Source organism: Monoraphidium neglectum (genome assembly GCF_000611645.1).
Source record: "Monoraphidium neglectum strain SAG 48.87 unplaced genomic scaffold scaffold00744, whole genome shotgun sequence".
In the NCBI taxonomy this organism is placed as follows: Eukaryota; Viridiplantae; Chlorophyta; class Chlorophyceae; order Sphaeropleales; family Selenastraceae; genus Monoraphidium; species Monoraphidium neglectum.
The window spans coordinates 1-16,650 of record NW_014012884.1 but is presented as its reverse complement, the minus strand read 5'-3'; the positions used below and the strand labels follow the sequence as shown (position 1 = coordinate 16,650).

Genomic DNA, 16,650 nt, shown 5'->3' with positions numbered 1-16,650 from the left:
CGGGTGGGGCGGGGGATTGGTTTGGGGGGGGTGAGTAAGAGGATGAGATTCGGGTGAGAGAGGGAGACAAATACGGGCGCAAGGGGCCCAACCAGAAGGACAGCTGCACTGCACTGCAGCTGGGAGCAGAGAAGGCAGACTGAATACAACACGGACAACTTTGCAGCTGAGCACGGGGGCAAGCAGCTCGCTTCAATGGCACCAACGGCTTCAGCACTCTGCCTGGGAAAGCAGCCGCCACCCCCGAGCCCCGTTGTGCCCCAGCTGAAAACTGCCGCACCCTGACCCTGTTCGTGCCGCCACCCACCCACACCCATTGACCAGCCCACCTGCACGTACACCTTGCTGGGGCCGTCCCTGCTGAACGCCACGTGCAGGCCGCTGATCACGCCCGCCGCCAGGTGGCCCTCCAGCGTGTCGCGGTAGATGTAGTCCTCGCCGGCGGAGCGGCAGCCGAAGAACAGCAGCGCGGGGCCCAGCTGGGCGCCGCCCTGCAGCAGGGCAGCACGCTCCTGCATGAAGCCGCACATCGGCGCCAGGCCTTGCAGGGAGGAGGGGGTATGGCGGACGGGGCGCATGTCGGCGCGCAAAATGGTGGTGTTGGCTGACAGGCGCGCACCCATTGTTGCTGGCGTGTCAAGTCCACATGACAGGCGGGGCCCAGCAGCATATGCCCTGAGTGCCACACACCACACGAATGTACTGCCCACTGCAGCCCCCTCCTCACCCGTGCCAGGGCCAATCATGATGATGGGCGTGGTGGGGTCCTTTGGCAGCTTGAAGGTGCTCTGCAGGCAGCGCACCGTGCCCAGTAGGTGCCGCCCCACGGGCTGCGAGTGGATGAGCCCACTGCTGGCGCCCCTGTGGGGCCGCCCCGTGGGGGTCGTGAAGGCCACCAGGCCCACTGTGATGGAGCAGCGCCGCGGGTCCGCCCTGGGGCTGGAGGATATGGAGTAGTAGCGCGGCGCCAGGCGCGGCAGTGCGTTCACCAGCTCCGGCAGGCTGGTGGGCACGCTCCTGAATCGGGACAGCAGCTCCACAAGCGTCAGCTTCGGGCCTGACACTCCCGCGCTGTACCCCTCCTCAGACGCCAGGCGCCGCAGCGCAGCCGCCTCTGGCGGGCAGGGGCACGCCTCCGCCAGCTGCGCCACCAGCTTGCGGCTCGGCACGGTGCTCAGGTCCACAAACCACTGGAGCGCCCCCCGCGCATGCACCTTGATCTTCAGGCCGGGCATGAGGTCCCCCAGCGCGGGCGGCGGCTTAAGGCCGGAGCCGATGCCACGCGCGGCGCCGTCCTTGCTGCCGGCCGTCCACAGGAAGGGCTCGTCCCCGCGCAGGCCCAGCAGCTGCAGCGCAGCTTCCACCAGGGAGGGGCAGTTGACCGGGACGACCTGGCAGCGCAGCGGCGTTACGAGGGACGGGGTCGTGTGGCTCGGGTGGCACATCGGAGGCAGGGCGGTGCTATCGCTGTGGCCTCAGGCAAAATTTGGTGGCGGCCGATGCATGCGCCCGTATCAAAGGCAATGCTGGCAACCAGGGCCGTGCCGGCACGAGCGCCGCCATGGTGTGGTTTTTGGCACCCAAAGATTACCGATTGGCCAGTCCACGCCCTGATCAGGGGAGATCTAAACCAAAACACACCTCCAGGTGGTCTCCCGCGGAGTAGGTCATGCCCTCTGGCAGCTCAAGCTCCACGTGGGCCGTGGCGCGGCCACTGTCGGCGGGCAGCAGCTGGCGCGACTCCAGCACCTGCGGGGGCGCGGGTTGAGGGGATAAGGATGATAGGAGACAAGCTCAGGTGTATGGTTATGAGGCCATGAGCAGCATGCACGAAAGGCAGCTAGACGGGTGTGCTGCACATCTCCGGCGTATACTGCACCGCACATTGAATCAAGGGCTCTATGTGCCCCAAGGGTACCGGCAAGCAACACAATTGTTGATTGCGAGTCAAAATCGATCCGCACCTTCAGGGGGTGAAGGAAGCTGTTGGTGTTGCCGTTGGTGGGGATATGCCCCCTCATCTTCGTCAGGACGTCCAGGTCACCAGGCCCGGTCAGCTCAAAAGCAATCTCACCGCCGTTGGACTCATCGAACGGCCGGATGTCGACACGCGGCCGCGGCGCCGCCGCCGCGGCCGCCGCCGCGCCTGTTGGGCTTGCAACACCGAACGCGCTGAGCGCCGCGGCGACCAGCGAGTCGCTCCACTCGTCAAAGGCATCCGTCACGCCGGCCTGGTCGACGTCCACAGAGGACAACGGCAGCAGCGCCGCCGCACCGGCTGCGGTCAGCAGGCCGTCCACTCTCTTGGGGAAGGCCTGGAACGTGGCGGCCCACTGGCTGTTTCCCACGCCAAACACCGCGTAACGCACGCCCGCCTGGCTGCCCGGCGCCGCGGCGCCCAGCCACTTGCTGAAGGCAACCGCGTTGTCAGGCGGCATGCCATTGTATGTGCTGGTCAGCACCGCCACGGCGCCGGTGGTGGGCAGGCCGCCGCTGCCGCCGCCGCCCGCAATGGCAAGGTCGAGGGAGCCCACCGTCACGGTGAACCCCGCGCCGCGAACCTTGGCCGCCAGCTGCTGTGCAAAGTCCTCGCACATGCCGCTGTTGGAGCCGAAAAGCACCTGCAGCGGTGTGCTGTGGCCCGCCGCGGCTGGCGCCGCGGCCGGTGCCGTGGTTGCGCCGTTGGCCTGCTTCTGCCCGCCCTGGGCTGTGCGCGCCGCCGCTGGCGGCTGCGCCTCGTCCGAGGGGAGGCTGGTGGCGGGCGCGCCCTCGCGCCGGCGCACGTGCAGGGACAGCTGGTAAGGCAGCGGCGAGATCGAGAGCTCCCGCTGGCTGGCCACCGCCACGTAGCCGACGGGCGTGCGGAAGTGGAAGCGCGGGAGCAGCATGGCGAGGAAGGTCTTGGCCTCCCACAGAGCAAAGAGCTGCCCAATGCAGGCGCGCACGCCAAAGCCCCCTGGAATTGCGGGTTGCGGGGAAGGGTGGCCGGCGTCGAATGGTGAGGGGAGGATTTAAATGCCATGTACTGCCCTTGCGTTTCAAAGCTCCATGAACATTAAGCTTTCGCCCACATGCAGGCCACCAGCGGACCCCAGCCCCAGCCGGTCCCTGAGCATTGTGCCAGAGCGTGAGCTCACATGGCGCATAGGCCTGGGGGTGGCGCGGCGGCAGGCCGGCCTTTTCATAGGCGCCGGGCATGAAGCGGTCAGGGTTGTACTCCAGGGGGTCCCCAAAGGGCCCGCCCCACTGGTCCTCGCGGCGGTGCAGCGCCACCAGGTTGACCGCCACACGCTGCCCGCGGCGCACCAGCCACTTCCCCTGCGCGGCGCCGCGCCCCGCGTGCATCAGAAGTGGAGCGAGGCAGTGAGCAGGAGCGATGGTGGTGATGGGCGGAGCTGAGGGAGGCGGCGCGAGCGGACGGGCACGCGCGCTGGATGCTGCGCCCCGCCGCGACTTGAAGCAGGTCAGACAGGGCCCCGCGCCTTGCGGCAGACGGGGTGCACCCGCGGTGGCGGCGCCGTCGGCGCACCTGCAGGACGGTGTCCGCGGCCGCGTCCCTGGCGGTGGCGACGGCGACGGGCTGGATGCGCAGCGCCTCCCTGAAGCAGGCCTCGACGTAGTGCAGCTTGGCGATGTGATCCACGGTCGGCTCAGCGGCGTCCCCCAGGACGTCCTGCCGCAAGCCAAGGTGGCGGGGCGCGTGCGGGGGTCGAGCTTTGGTGCAGCCTTGTGGGGTTTGAGGTTCCGGTCATATCGTTGATGAAGACTCAGCAACGGAGCCGCGTCTCAACCCGAGGCAAGGCCGTGCACCAATTGTTTTGCAGACCCAGCTGGAGAGCAGGCAACCTGATGATTGAGGAGGCGAGAATAACCAGCAGGTGGGCTCACCCTGATCTCCGCCAGAGCCTTCTCCATGCAGGTGGGGTTCTTGGCCAAGAAGTAGAGCGTCCAGCTCAGCGTGGCCGACGTGGTCTGGTGAGGGCGGTGGAGGAGGCGCGGGTGCGCAAACCCAATGTTTGAGATTGCACGCGGCAGGGAGGCGGTCTGGTGAAGCGCAGCACAGCCCGCACTGGCACCCGGAGGCCCCGCCGCCCGGGAGCCGCCGCCGCCTTGCTCGCGCCCGTTGCCGGGGGCCCCTGCGCCTCGGGGTGGTCCCCTGTATCTGTTGGGTGAGCTCCCACCCCACGCCCACCCCCGCACGCATCTCAGAACCCGAAACCCTGTTTCTGTCATCCCTCTCACCTCGTGGCCAGCCACCATGACGTTGATGAGCTGCGGGTAGAAGTTCCTGTAGCGGATGTACTCGCCGTTGGTGGCGCTCTTGTCGTGCAGCATCATGTGGATCATGCCGCCCTCACCCATCTCGCCCCTGGGTTTGAGATATGCCAATGATGCAAGTGGGAGGGCGAGAACAGTCAAACGGATGCGAAGTTCGGCCGTGCATAGTTATGTGAACAGGGCAGGCGCCCAAGCGCCCCTGATGGACCCCAACCCCCCACACCCACCTCCTGGTGCGCTCCACGAGGTCAAAGATGACCTCCTCCGTGTTGCGCCGCGCCTCTGCCACCAGCCTCATGTGCTCCGCCTTCTTGTCAACCAGGGGGTTGTAGTACTTGGCCGCGCCCTGGCGTTTTGATGGCAGGCACGCTTAAAATTGTGGCAGTCGGAAAAACTTCCTTGATTGCTCCGTTTGCACAAGCTGAACTCCTGTTGTGGCATTCAGGTTGCAGCTGCCTGTCACATACAGGCGTGCTTTAAAGCAATAGAAAGTAGCTGCCAAGCGGCTGCCTGATCATCAGCAGCTGCCATGCAGCTGCCTGCTCACCAGCTCCGCCTTCAGGTCTGGCCTCATGTTGACCCGGTTGGCGCGGCGGTATGTGCGCATGAAGAGGTGCGCCTCCTCGCCGGTCTGCAGCCGCTCAATGTTGTGCATGTCGAGGCCGATGATGCACTGTTGGGTGGGGAAGGACAATGCAATGCAGGCACAGCGAGTTTAGTTCAGGCGGGGTCAAGGAGGCCTGAGGGATGCTTGAGGCATTGTGAACAGGGGCTTGACGCCGTGCAAGATTGAAGCCACAGGTCGGTGTTGCAGGCGGGCACAGGGCAGCGACGGCTGGCAGTTGGTGGGCAGCTGCCCGCAGCAGCAGCACCTGTCCCACACCTTGACGATGGCGTCGGCTGTGAAGGCCGACATCCACTCGTGAATCCCGCCGATGAGCGCCTCCCCGCCGGCCGCCCTCTTGTCCCAGGCGTGCATGTACACGCGGCACTTGTCCAGGATGGCGGGGTAGTAGCTCTGCGGTGGTTGGTGATGGTGGTGGTGGTGGTGGGGTCAGCCGTTAGATGTGAGTGCGGCCAGGGTCAAGAGCTGAGAGGAGTTGGTTTTGGTCAAAGCCGTGGGGTGTGCATAGGCCGCGTTTATGAGAGCGAAATGTTGACGAATGCTTGCTTCCCGCTATGCTGGTGTCAAGGCTGTTGGGCACGCACGCGCATAGCGTGGCGTGGGGGCGCGCACGCACCCTGATTTTCAGGGCATTGAACGCGCGCGGCAGGATGCCGTGCGCCGTCTGCCAGTCGGGGTCGCGCGTGCCGGATGTGAACAGCCCGTTGCCCGCCATGCGCGCGACGACGTTCTGGGGCCCACGGTTCCAGCACTTTGGGAACTCCGCCTCGCGTGCGATTAGCTCTGCAATCACCTGCAGCCAGGCCGGTGGGTGGGGGGCTTGAGTAGGGGATTGTGGGGATCTTGTATATGCTTATTGTTGGGCGGGCCACTCCCAGTCGCCGCAGCATGATGTCAAGGGAACGCAAAAGGACTGTCTCAGGCGCAGATGAAGGACGACAGCTCTAGACAGGGGGCGCCGCCAAGCGCGTTGACGGGGTCCACAGCTGGCCCTTCCCTGCCCAAGACCCGCGCCAACCTAGCGCCCCTTTCCCCCTGTTCCTCCCCTGTTCCCCCCTTTTGTCCCCTTTCCTCCCCCCCCCTCACCCCGCCCACCCCCAATCAAAAGCTCACGTCAGGATCGCAGGTCATAATGGTCTCGACCAGCGCCGCCTTGTCGTCCCAGCCCTCCGGGCCCTCCGGCGCGCCCGTCTCAAAGTCGAGGTCAGTGGGCAGGCTGACGCGCACCGTGCCGCCGTTGCGCGCGAGGCCGCCATCGCCCCAGATGTTGTGGGCCAGCTGCGGGCGGGGGCGGGGCGGGGTTGGGATGGGATCACGGCTAAAGGGTAGGGGACCGGCAGCACAAACTGGCAGCAAGTGCGACGTCTCAGCGTGCGTCTGATTTGTAGGCATGTCACTCGGGAGGCATTCGCGCGGGTTTCCAGGCCGAAAGCGCACGTTGTGAACGAAGTGCTCATTCTTGCCACGCGTCAGGAGGGCATGGCCGATGACGGGCAGCTGCCAGGGTGCATAGGGCGGCTGCTGCAGCGGCGGCAGCTTGGAGACCGCGTCGCTGAGCGGCGCGCCGGTGGTGGCCACCAGCAGCACCAGCTTCTGCGCGCCGCTGGACGCTGCCTCGAGGGTCTGCGCGGCCGCGGGGTCCTCAGGGCGCAGCTCCTCTTTCGAGGATTGCAGGAATATGCTGTTTGACGGCGGTTGCAGTGGGTTGGAATGGACGCAACTGGTATTTTGGGGGACGCATTGGAGTGGAGGTGCATGCGACTTCATGGACGCCGCAACGCACTTCACGGGCTGCTTCTTTGCGTGGCCATTTACGCTGGGTGACACCTCCCGAGAAGAGGGGAACACCAGTGCTGATGTGCACCGACACATCCGCGCAAGCGACTAGGTTGGCAGGCACCACGGGGACTGCTGCCAGTGCTATGCTCACCGCGGATTGTCAACCTGGAGCTTCGCAGCGGCACTCGCCACCAGGTCAGCGATCGGGGCGCCACGCGGGTGCCTCAGCGCGCGGCCGGATGGGGGGGCTTCAGCGTCTCCCGAGTCAAGGAAGACCACGCAACTGATGTGTGCGTCCCCATAGATGGACGGCATTGCTCCGAAGAGGCCGGCCATCAGATTCCCAGCGCGGACAGAAGGGAAGTTCAGTCTAGGGCAGTGGAAGTGCACTATAAGGCCTGTTCACGGTTTCACACTGGGACAGGGGCCTGTACAGACTGGCTAACGCAGCTCAAGACTCCGGGTGACAGTGGCTGTTGTGTCCAGGGCAGGTGCTCGTGTGTGTTTGAAAGGTGTGCAACTTTTGATTTCGGCTTGCAATATATGGTAGAAGCGGACCACACTGTTATAACCTGGATGCGCCAAGAGCAGCTGCTGATCATGAATGACAAAATCGGGAACACGACAAAAACATTTTTGTCGGGTTTTCATGTCTCCCATGATCGCTGTTAACTGGTTGATGATTACGTACGTAAGGTTTTTTGCGAGCCTGGACCCTCCTTGCGGAAGTGATCTGTCACTTCTGTCCTGCTAGTGCCACGTTGCCCTTCGCAGCGTTTGCGCGCATCTCTCGCTCTCTGGACCTGGATTTAGGGAGGAATATGTGGTCTTCTAAGCCACGCTAACAGTGCTCGTGGCGAACATCTGCTGGGTTCGAACACCTCGACACCTGGTGGCGGCGCACTGCTCGGTGCTGTAGGACGGTGCGCATTGCCATCACCAGGGCAACCTTGGCCACCCCGTATCCACAGCGATGGGCAAACGCAAGAAGACTCACGAGTGAGTGCGACAACGGTGTGGCGACGTGGCAGCAGCGTGCGACGCGGCCGCAGCATGCAGCGATGCAGCTCGCCGGTTTTGGTTTGAGCCCACTTGGGAGCCCATGTCAAGGCAGCGCACGCTACACAACTGCTGCCGTGGATGAGGATTGTCTGCTTTGCAAACAGTGTGTGATCGGGCTGCAACCACAGGTTTACAGACCAGTATGGAGAGGCCCGCAGCCAAGACAGGGACGAGCACATGGGCGGCGCCGGCCGGGGCGGTGGCAGCATGCGCGGCGGCGGCAGCGCCGGCGGTGGGCGCGGCGGCGGCGTGAACGTCAACTTCCAGAGGCAGCTGCCCAAGTTCCTGCAGCCGTACGCCCACATGCTGGGCAAGCAGGGGCCCTCAGAGGATGACCCGCAAACAGAGGGCGGCCACGAGGGGGACCTGGACGGCGGCGACCCCCGGCGGCGGCGAGGGCCAGCAGACGACGACAGCGACGGCGACGACGACGGCGGCGACGAGGTGAGGGATACTATTGCCGGCGGTACCGCCCAGGATGCCACAGCACCCGCAACTGCACTACTTGCATGCAGACGCTGGTCATTGCGGCCTCAGCCTCATTGCAAGGGGCCGGAGCCTTGCGCACTCCGCCCCCGACCGTCTCATCCGCCCAAGTGCGTACTTCCCCTGCTCGCACCACGCAGGAAGCAATCCAACGGGCTCTTCAGGAAAATCCACAGCTGGCCGCTGAGCTAGGGGAGCGCGTCACGAACAAGGTGCGCCTGGAGCCGTACCCCGGCGACAGCTGCAGCACTTGCCTCAAATCTCGCTGACCGTAGCTAAGCGGTGGATAATTGATCAGGGCTGATGCTGTCGAGGGGTGGCAGTGCAGCCGCGGGCAGGCTTGCCGTTTTGCTCGTGCTGTGCAGGGCGGCATCACCCTGCGCCTGCTTCGCCCACTGACATCTGAGCCACCCGCTCCACACACCTCACCCGCAGATCCAAGCCGCGGCTGAAAAGGAGGCGGGCAACAAGGCCTTTGGCGCCAAGCAGTATGAGGCTGCTGTGTTGCACTTCACCAAGGCCGTTGAACTCGACCCCAGGTGACAAGCCTGAGTGATGATTGGGGGCCCGTTGAGGTCAGGCCTGAGTGGCAGTGTCACCGGTCCCTTTCGGCGCACTGGGCCGCGCCAGCTCAGCCGCGCACGTCAGCACGGGGCATCCTGCCGCGCGGCCTTCAACCAGCGACCACTAGCCTCCACGCGTCGATGCATGCTCCCTTTGCTGCGGCTCCCACCCACCTCCCCTCCCCCCCGCCCAAAAAACCGCCCCTTCTCCTGCACCTGCCAAACGCGATCAACCCCGCGCAGCAGCGAGGTGTATCTCTCCAACCGCTCTGCGGCGTATGCCGCCTTGGAGCGCTACCAGGCTGCCCTCGATGACGCGCGCGCCGTCACGCGCCTCAAGCCGCGCTGGGCCAAGGGCCACGCGCGCGCGGCGGCGGCGCTGATGGGGCTGCGGCGGTACGGCGAGGCGCGGGAGGCGTACGAGGCGGCGCTCAAGCTGGAGCCCGATGACCAAACGCTGCACAGGGGCAAAGACAAGGTGGGGCCCCTGGTTGCGGGCGCTCTAGACGTCTCGCGTTGTGAACTTGGCCAGTTGGCAGGGGTGTTGCACGCGCGATACGCGGCGTTTGCAGGGGCATCAAGTCATGCCGCTTCGGTCGGAGCTCGCGTCGTCCTGCCAAGAGGGTCGGGCGCTCTCCCTTGCGCCTTGTCGCGTGTACAGGCCTATGCCATGGAGCTGCAGCAGATGCGCGAGAACAAGCACACGTTTGCGTCCAAGCGACCCAAGGGTGCGGTCGGCGAGGCGGCGGGCGCGGTCGGCAGCGCCAGCAGCAAGGAGCGGGGCGGCGGCGGTGGCGACAGCGGCGGCGGCGGCGGCGGCGGCGGTGGTGGCAGCAGCGGCGGCGGCGCGTCTGCAGACGCGGGCAAGGCTCCTAACAGCCGCGGGAGCGGAGGGGCGGCTGGTGTGGGCAGCAGCGGGGCCAGTAGAGGTGGAGGAAGCGTCGGCAGGCCCATCGCAGCTGCGAAGAAAGACAAGAAGCTGCTGAGCTTTGCAGCAGATGAGGACGAGGAGGGATGACACCTGACCGCGGGACAAACGTGTAAAAATCGTTGCGCAGGAAGTGATGCCCTGTTGAAGAGCGTCGTGGCGTGCCTGCCTACTGCCAGCGTTTGAGGCGTGCGGGAAGTGGCCAAGGGCGGCAGTCGAGTAGGCGGCCCAGCTGCGAGCAGCACGGCATCTACCTAATCCCGCGTATCCATCGCACACGATGAATATCTATGTCTCATAAGATTACTGTTGTATCAGGCGGAAGAAGCCCGGCTGTTTTTCTTTGCTCGAAGGCCCTTACGGGGCAGTAGAGGCCTCTGCGAGGCATTTCAAAGAGTTGACATACAAAATGATGGACGAATTTGCAGAGGTAGGGATCGGTAGCCCCTTGCTTGAGCACGGACGTGCCGAAGACGAGCCACGACTGAGGGAGACTCCCTTGCAGGCTGCGGAAATCATCCCGGGGCGCTACTACGTGGTGGCCGTCAAAAGCTCGGAGAGCGTATCGCGCTCTGCCATCGCAGCGAGCAACATGGCGTACTGCATCGACGGCAGTCTGGTGCGCGCTGCTGGCGCGGCGGATGTGCGCGTGCGCCCAGAGAGAGGTACAGCAGCTACCCACCCGCCCCTCTGTTGGACCTCACCACGGCCAACCCCCCTTTCCTGCAATGCAGCTGTATGAGCCATTTTACGCCGACTTTGGGCCCTTGAACCTGGGGAGGACGTACCGCTTCTGCGAGATTACCTCGAGGCTGCTGCAGGTACGCCCCAGGCGTGGGGCTGGGTGGATGGACGTACCGGCAGACGCGTAGCCTTGTGAGGGTGGCGTCGAATGGTCTTGCGGGCGCGAGGTGTCAGAAACTACCATTTGCGTAGAAGCAAACGCCGCGCAGCGGACGGCTGGGTCAGCGGGTGGCAATGGAGAGCTGCCAGGCTCGAAATAATGTCCAGCGGCAACACCCGCCTCAGCTGCGTGTCTCTGCCTGAATGGCAGCCTGCCCTGCAACTGCATCTCCCGAATCGCCCCGCAGGATGCCGAGCAGCGGGGCAAGCAGCTGTACCTCTACTGCAGCGCCCAGACCCAGCAGCGCGCAAACGCAGCCGTGCTGGTGAGCGCATGGGTTTTGGACCACAAGGCTGTCCAGCACACAGACGCGCCTTGCTTCTTCCCCCGCTCACACGGCCAACCTGTCGCAGCGCAGTTCGTCTGTGCCATAACATCTTGGCTGTGGATGCAAACGCCCACCTGCTCACCCGCCTGCTTGCCCCCATGTCCCCACCTCCCAATCTCCAGGTGGGCGCCTTCCAGGTCCTGCTGCTGGGCCGCAGCGCAGAGGCGGCCTTCACCCCGCTCGCGGCGCTGAAGCCGTTTGCCCCCTTCCGGGACGCCTCGTGCGGGGCGCCCTGCTTCAACCTGCAGGTCGAGGTGAGGGGGCCTGCGCCAGACCCGCCCCAGCAGCGCTGGGCTGCCGCGGGTGGCCCCTGCAAGGCTCCGTGGATGCCAGCTTGGACGCCCCCTCCTGCATCCAACACCAGCGCTGACGTCAAGATGCGGTTATGCCACCCTAATTGGCATCCCTCCAACAAAAACATCCGCTCCTTGAACAGCACTGCCTGCGGGGCCTGGCGAAGGCGGCTGCAGCGGGCTTCCTTGACGCTCGGGGCGGGGCGTGGCGGTTTGACATTGAGGAGTATGAGCACTATGAGCAGGTGGGCGCGCCCGCATGCAGGCACGTCGCGCCAGTTGATGCCCGTGTGCGCACGGGCCGCCACAACGGCAGCAAGGGTACGTAGCGCACCCGCAGCGCACCCCCAGCACGCGTCGCGTTTGTGCCATCGTGAAGTCTGTTGACTTGGTCAACCTGCCGCAGGTGGAGAATGGGGACCTGAATTGGATCGTCCCAGGGAAGCTGGCGGCCTTCAGCGGCCCCGCGGCCAGCCCCAACGCGTACGTGGGCTTCAGGGCGATGGTGCCAGAGGACTACTGGGACTACTACCGCCGCCGCAGGGTCACGGCGGTCGTGCGGCTCAACAAGAAGGTGAGGGGCTGGAGATGCTAATGCCTCAGACCGGCTGGCGCTTGAATTGGGTGTGGCTTAGGAGGGGAAAGGTGCCGCATGATGTAGCTTATCGTGTGTAGCGTGCCCTGCCCCACTTGATGGCCCCGACAACAGGTGCTTGTGGCCCGCCTGCTTGTCCTGCATCAGCGCCGCCTGCGTGCACCACCCCACAGCCCTCAAGGCTTGTGCCCCTGCTGCCGGTCGTGCCGCTCCTCGCAGGTGTACGACCGCCGCCGCTTCACCGACGGCGGGCTGCGGCACCACGAGCTGTACTTCCCGGACGGCTCCTGCCCCCCCACAGAGTTGTTGCTGCGGTTCCTCGACCTGGCGGAGCAGGTGGGTGGCATGGCTTGCACACACCCTGGGTCGCTCGCCATGCCTCGCGTCTCGCCTCGGGCCGCCGTGCGGCTGCCTGTGCCCCGACCAGGCGCGGAGTCGGGGCCTGCTGCGCTGTCTGTTCGGCTGCGGCCTCGCTCTGAAGGACGCCCGCCGCCGCCGCGCCCTCCGCTGGGACGTGTGCGCTAGGAGCCGGGCGCGCTGGCCATCCACTGCAAGGCGGGCCTCGGCCGCACTGGGGTGCTGATCTGCAGCTACATAATGAAGCACTACGGGTGCGGCCATGAAGCGCTGATGGGGCGGGCGCCGTTTGACTGGTGTTTGTCATTCGACACGCATGTGCACAATTGGAATGTGGGGACGTGGCGGTCTGCGCAATCCACAAGCCGTGGCGCCACAGAATGTGCGGCAGGGCGCCTGTGTGAACAAATGGGTGCACTGCCAAACCATGCGCATGACCATCGAGGCATCCTCTTGTTTCCTGCGGCGTATTCTTGCCGACAAGCGTCCGCGCCACCCTCTCCCACCTTGAGTCCCTCAGCTTCACCGCTGAGGAGGTGATTGGTTACATCAGGATCTGCCGGCCAGGATCGGTCATCGGCCCCCAGCAGAACTACCTGCAGCAGATGCAGGCAATCATGTGGAGGGAGGGCGACGCGTGGCGCGCCACGCACGGCCCCGCGCCGCCGCCCCTGGCGTGGGGCCCCGCCGCGCCCAGCCGCGCGGGCTCCATGCGGACGCTGGCTGCCGGCCCCACGGCAGGGGGCCCGGCGGAGAAGCCGCAGCAGGCGGCGCAGCAGGCGGCGCGCCCGTTCAGCTTGGCTGTGGACGCCACCGGCGATGCCTTCCTCAGCAGGCAAACCAGCAGCGGCGGCGGCGCGGCGCGCGGAGCGAATGGCGGCAGCAGCGGCGGCGGCGGCGGCACAGCGGCGCGGGCGCCAAGCGCCTCGGCCTCAATCATCGCAGGCACCGGCGGCAGCAGGGCCGGGCTGGGCAGGGCGCCCAGCGACCTATCCCTGATGCAGTATGCTCAGGAGCACACCCTGCAGCAGGCCCAGCAGCCCGCGGCTGCCGCGACCTTGTATGGAGGCGTTGCCGGCAACCGCAGCAGCGGTGGCGCCGCCAGGTGCAGCAGCAGCAGCAACATTGCAGCAGTCGCGGCGGCGTACCTCGGGCCGGGCAGCAGCCACGGCCCCTCGTCGGCGGCGGCGCGGCCGTCGGCCTCCCAGAGCCGCGGGCGCGCGTCGACGCCGCAGTGCGCCTCCCTGCCCAGCGGCGGCGGCGCGTCCGGCGGCGGCGGCAACCCGTTCACCAGCCTCTTCAGCGTGCTTGGCGCGTCGGCGCACGGCCAGCTGGCGTCGGCGCTTTCCTTCGGCCGGCCTGCGACCCAGGCCGCGGCCGCCGCGCGCGCGGCCGTGCCCGGGGCGGCCTCCTTGGCGGCGCCCTCCTCCCGCGGCCGCGCGCCGTCGGCGCCGCGCGAGCGCACGGCGGGCGGCCCGCGGGCGCAGGGGCAGGCGGAGACGGCGGCGGCGGGGGCGCGGGCCAAGGGCGGCCTGCCTGACGGGCACCTGGGGCAGAGCGCTGACATGTTCTCTAGCGCGTGGCGCACATCCATCAGCAGCGGAGCGGCATCCCAGGCCGCGGCAGGTGACATTCGCACGCGCCTGTTTCATAAACAGCAGCTGGGGCGGGAGCACGGTTTTTTCCTGATGCCATAGAGTGGAAGGCCTGGAGTGCAAGGCCTACCCGCAATCGTTGTGTTAGGTGGCCGTGCCGTTGACCGACCCCCACCACCGCGGCGATTTTACCCAACACGAAACCCGCAGGTGCGCTTTACGGCAGCCGGCCCCAGTCCAACATCGTCCGCGTGCTGGCGCCCAACGGGCAGCCCCGCAAGGTGCCGGCGGCTATGCTGCAGCAGGGCGTCGCCGGCGGCAGCGGCGGCAGTGGCTCGGCAACCGGAGCGCCCTCCAGGGGTCCTGGGTCACTGATGTCATCCTCGCTGAACGGACGCAACGGCAGCTACTACTGATCTTTGCGCAAGCCTGGCCGCCGTTTACTTGTTTAAGCCCAAATAAACCTATCTACGGGCGCGAGCGTGGCCGGGAGCCCAACGGTCACGAACCCCAACAACAACAACAGCCAGCGGCGAGCGGCGGCAGCTTGCGGCAGCAGCAGAACTAGGCGCAGCCGGCCGGACGTGTCGCAATCCAATGCGAGCTTTCTCTTGTGTAGTGGTGCGGGGCCTGTGCCCCGCGTCCAGCCGCTCTGGAGGGAGCCAGCTTGCGCGGCGGCGCAGGGCATGAGGTGCACAGCCGCATTGTCACCCTTGCGCAGCCCGAGTTTCATTGGCGGCGCGGCGAGCCCCCCGCGCGATATACAGCCTGTGCCTGGTTTTGCCCTGAAAGGCGCGTGTGCAGCCACACGCCGTATATATGCGCCGTATTCGGCCACAGGATGGTCTTGGTATGCCTGTCCTGAAGCAGCCCTTTGTGCTTTTGAGTGACCCGTTCCTGTGAGCATCTCCCCGTGCATTCGGACTGGGGCGCGTTCGGTCCCCCCCATCTGGCCGGCTGCTGCCCGGCACTGTTCATACGACCGCGCCGTTGACCGCACGTGAGGTCGAGGTGCCATGCACTCATGGCTCGTGGCGACCACATGGGCAGTAACCCGTACGAGCGTCATCATCCTTCTCCTTTGGGCCAGCGGCAGAGGCTGGCTCGCAGCACGCAAAGCACTGCGTACGAAGAGCCCGCAGCAATTTTTTTAAGCATACGAGCAACGGCGAGCGAGCGTGTCGTCATGCGTACCATCGAATGGCGTTCAGGCAACTTCCCAGGGCTTCTAAGATGAAGATGACTCAACGTCTCCTCTGCTCACGCGTGGCGCCTGCCTTGGGTTGATGTTTCACAAAGGATCCGTGGTGCTGCGACGTTTCGTCAATGGGGTTGGCGTGTCACACCTTTTTCTTGCCTTCATTCGCTCAACGCGAACACACCCACAACCCTTCCGTTTCGTATTCGACCATATCCCGAACGGCTTGATTTCGGGGCCGCGTGTCTGTGATTCCCATCCTCTTAGCCTCTTATCGTAACCGTCTCGACTTGGTGCAAGCATGGGACGAGAGATCACAGTCGCAGTGGCTGGAGCCGCGACTGCGGCCCTTGCCGTGGTCGCATACAAGCATTTGACATCGTATGATGTCACCGAGAGTGACGCGGGAGCTCCCGCGCAGGCCTACCTACAGCTGCTGGTCTTTGTAGATTCGCCGGGCAATGCGCCCAAGGGCAAGGTCCTTCGTTGGCCCAGGCGGGGACCAGTCAGCGACCTGATTGCGGCAGTGGGGGCGCTGCTGGGCCTGGAGACACCGCGGTGAGCACCCGGCACCCAACAACCGAACGACCCGACCGATGCAGCCAGGCGGCATCGCGCGGGCGCGCTTACGCGACGCCCCCTGTACATGTACACGCGTCCTGCTCGGGTCGAACAAGTCCTGCACAAGTCACAACATGAGCACGTTCATCCGCCACCCGCGTGTGGCCAGCCACCTGCTGATCCCCCACGCACGTCCACCTTGCGTGCACACCCTCACCCCCACCCCCGCGGCGCCCCGATGCGCAGCGTCTTCCTTGAGTCGACGCGCGAGGAGCTGCTGCCCACCCTGGACTCCCTGGACGCCCTCGACGCCGCCTCCGGCTGCGCGCAGCGCCTCGTGCTGCTCATCGCCACCGCCGGCGCGGCGCTCAGCGACGCGGCCGCCAAGCTGCCGCCGCTGCAGCAGCCGCCCCGCGGCCCGCGGCCGCTGCCGGGCCTCGGCAACGCGCTCTGCTTCAAGGGCCCCTATGAGGTCCCCATGTACAACGCGTGGCACAACCTGTTCGCGCCGGGCAAGCAGGAGGTGTGGGGCGACACGGTGCGGCTCGTGCTGCCAGAGGCGTTCTCCACGAGCGGCGACAGCGAGGGCGCCGGCGGGTGGGACGACGAGCTGGCGCTGATCGAGACGGTCGTAACTACGGATCCCGAGGTGAGCGTGCTGTCGTGCTTGCCTGTGCGGGGCGCGGGCGCTTGCCCGGCGGGCCTGCTGCGTGTCGCAGGGCGACTGGGGCGCCCAGGTCTGCGGGCGCAGCAGGGGCGGCTGACCCGATCACGAGCGCAGCAGCTGTTGCAATTATTTCGGAGCCAATGCCTTTGGATGATTGTAAGCCTAAATTTGCACATCACACACAACACACACACATACACACACACGCGCGCGCACACGCACACACACACGCACACACGCGTCAGACGAATCTCATGCGCGGCCGCGCCCCATCTCACCCCGCAGGTGGTGGCTGAGCTGCTGGCTCGCCAGGACGACTTCCCAAAGGTACCCCCTGCCCCCCTGCGCAACCCTCTGATCTGCAACAATCGCACGCATCCCACACTCCACCGCACCGCCCTCGCCGCCTCTTGCCGCCCAGGCGCCCGTCC

General features: G+C 66.0%; 4 protein-coding genes across 4 annotated transcripts in view; 3 read left to right on the top strand and 1 right to left on the bottom strand.

The window, feature by feature from the left end:
• The window catches only part of MNEG_5102 (NADPH--cytochrome P450 reductase), a gene marked incomplete at both ends in the record, with an annotated part of 7,215 nt that extends 440 nt beyond the window's left edge, over positions 1-6,775 (bottom strand). Inside the window, 15 exons of the mRNA XM_014046423.1 lie at positions 322-541; positions 728-1,391; positions 1,642-1,749; positions 1,965-2,956; positions 3,138-3,318; positions 3,530-3,673; positions 3,889-3,972; positions 4,243-4,369; positions 4,506-4,624; positions 4,826-4,951; positions 5,162-5,296; positions 5,520-5,696; positions 6,017-6,181; positions 6,341-6,584; positions 6,687-6,775. Coding sequence (XP_013901877.1) covers positions 322-541; positions 728-1,391; positions 1,642-1,749; positions 1,965-2,956; positions 3,138-3,318; positions 3,530-3,673; positions 3,889-3,972; positions 4,243-4,369; positions 4,506-4,624; positions 4,826-4,951; positions 5,162-5,296; positions 5,520-5,696; positions 6,017-6,181; positions 6,341-6,584; positions 6,687-6,775 — 3,575 coding nt within the window. The remainder of the gene's footprint in view (positions 1-321; positions 542-727; positions 1,392-1,641; positions 1,750-1,964; positions 2,957-3,137; positions 3,319-3,529; positions 3,674-3,888; positions 3,973-4,242; positions 4,370-4,505; positions 4,625-4,825; positions 4,952-5,161; positions 5,297-5,519; positions 5,697-6,016; positions 6,182-6,340; positions 6,585-6,686) is intronic.
• An 880-nt stretch (positions 6,776-7,655) lies between these two features.
• MNEG_5101 (stress-induced-phosphoprotein 1) lies at positions 7,656-9,811 on the top strand (the record flags this gene model as incomplete). The annotated part of the gene is made up of 6 exons (XM_014046422.1): positions 7,656-7,681; positions 7,873-8,188; positions 8,371-8,442; positions 8,666-8,769; positions 9,037-9,271; positions 9,455-9,811. The coding sequence occupies 6 exons, from the start codon at positions 7,656-7,658 to the stop codon at positions 9,809-9,811; spliced, it is 1,110 nt and encodes a 369-aa protein (XP_013901876.1).
• A 319-nt stretch (positions 9,812-10,130) lies between these two features.
• MNEG_5100 (protein phosphatase) lies at positions 10,131-14,209 on the top strand (the record flags this gene model as incomplete). The annotated part of the gene is made up of 10 exons (XM_014046421.1): positions 10,131-10,151; positions 10,456-10,542; positions 10,813-10,890; positions 11,076-11,207; positions 11,390-11,491; positions 11,653-11,820; positions 12,061-12,177; positions 12,367-12,452; positions 12,683-13,824; positions 14,004-14,209. The coding sequence occupies 10 exons, from the start codon at positions 10,131-10,133 to the stop codon at positions 14,207-14,209; spliced, it is 2,139 nt and encodes a 712-aa protein (XP_013901875.1).
• A 1,083-nt stretch (positions 14,210-15,292) lies between these two features.
• Positions 15,293-16,316, top strand: MNEG_5099 (hypothetical protein; the record flags this gene model as incomplete). Its single annotated transcript, XM_014046420.1, has 3 exons — positions 15,293-15,549; positions 15,799-16,201; positions 16,272-16,316. The coding sequence occupies 3 exons, from the start codon at positions 15,293-15,295 to the stop codon at positions 16,314-16,316; spliced, it is 705 nt and encodes a 234-aa protein (XP_013901874.1).
• Between the last annotated feature and the right edge of the window lie 334 nt (positions 16,317-16,650).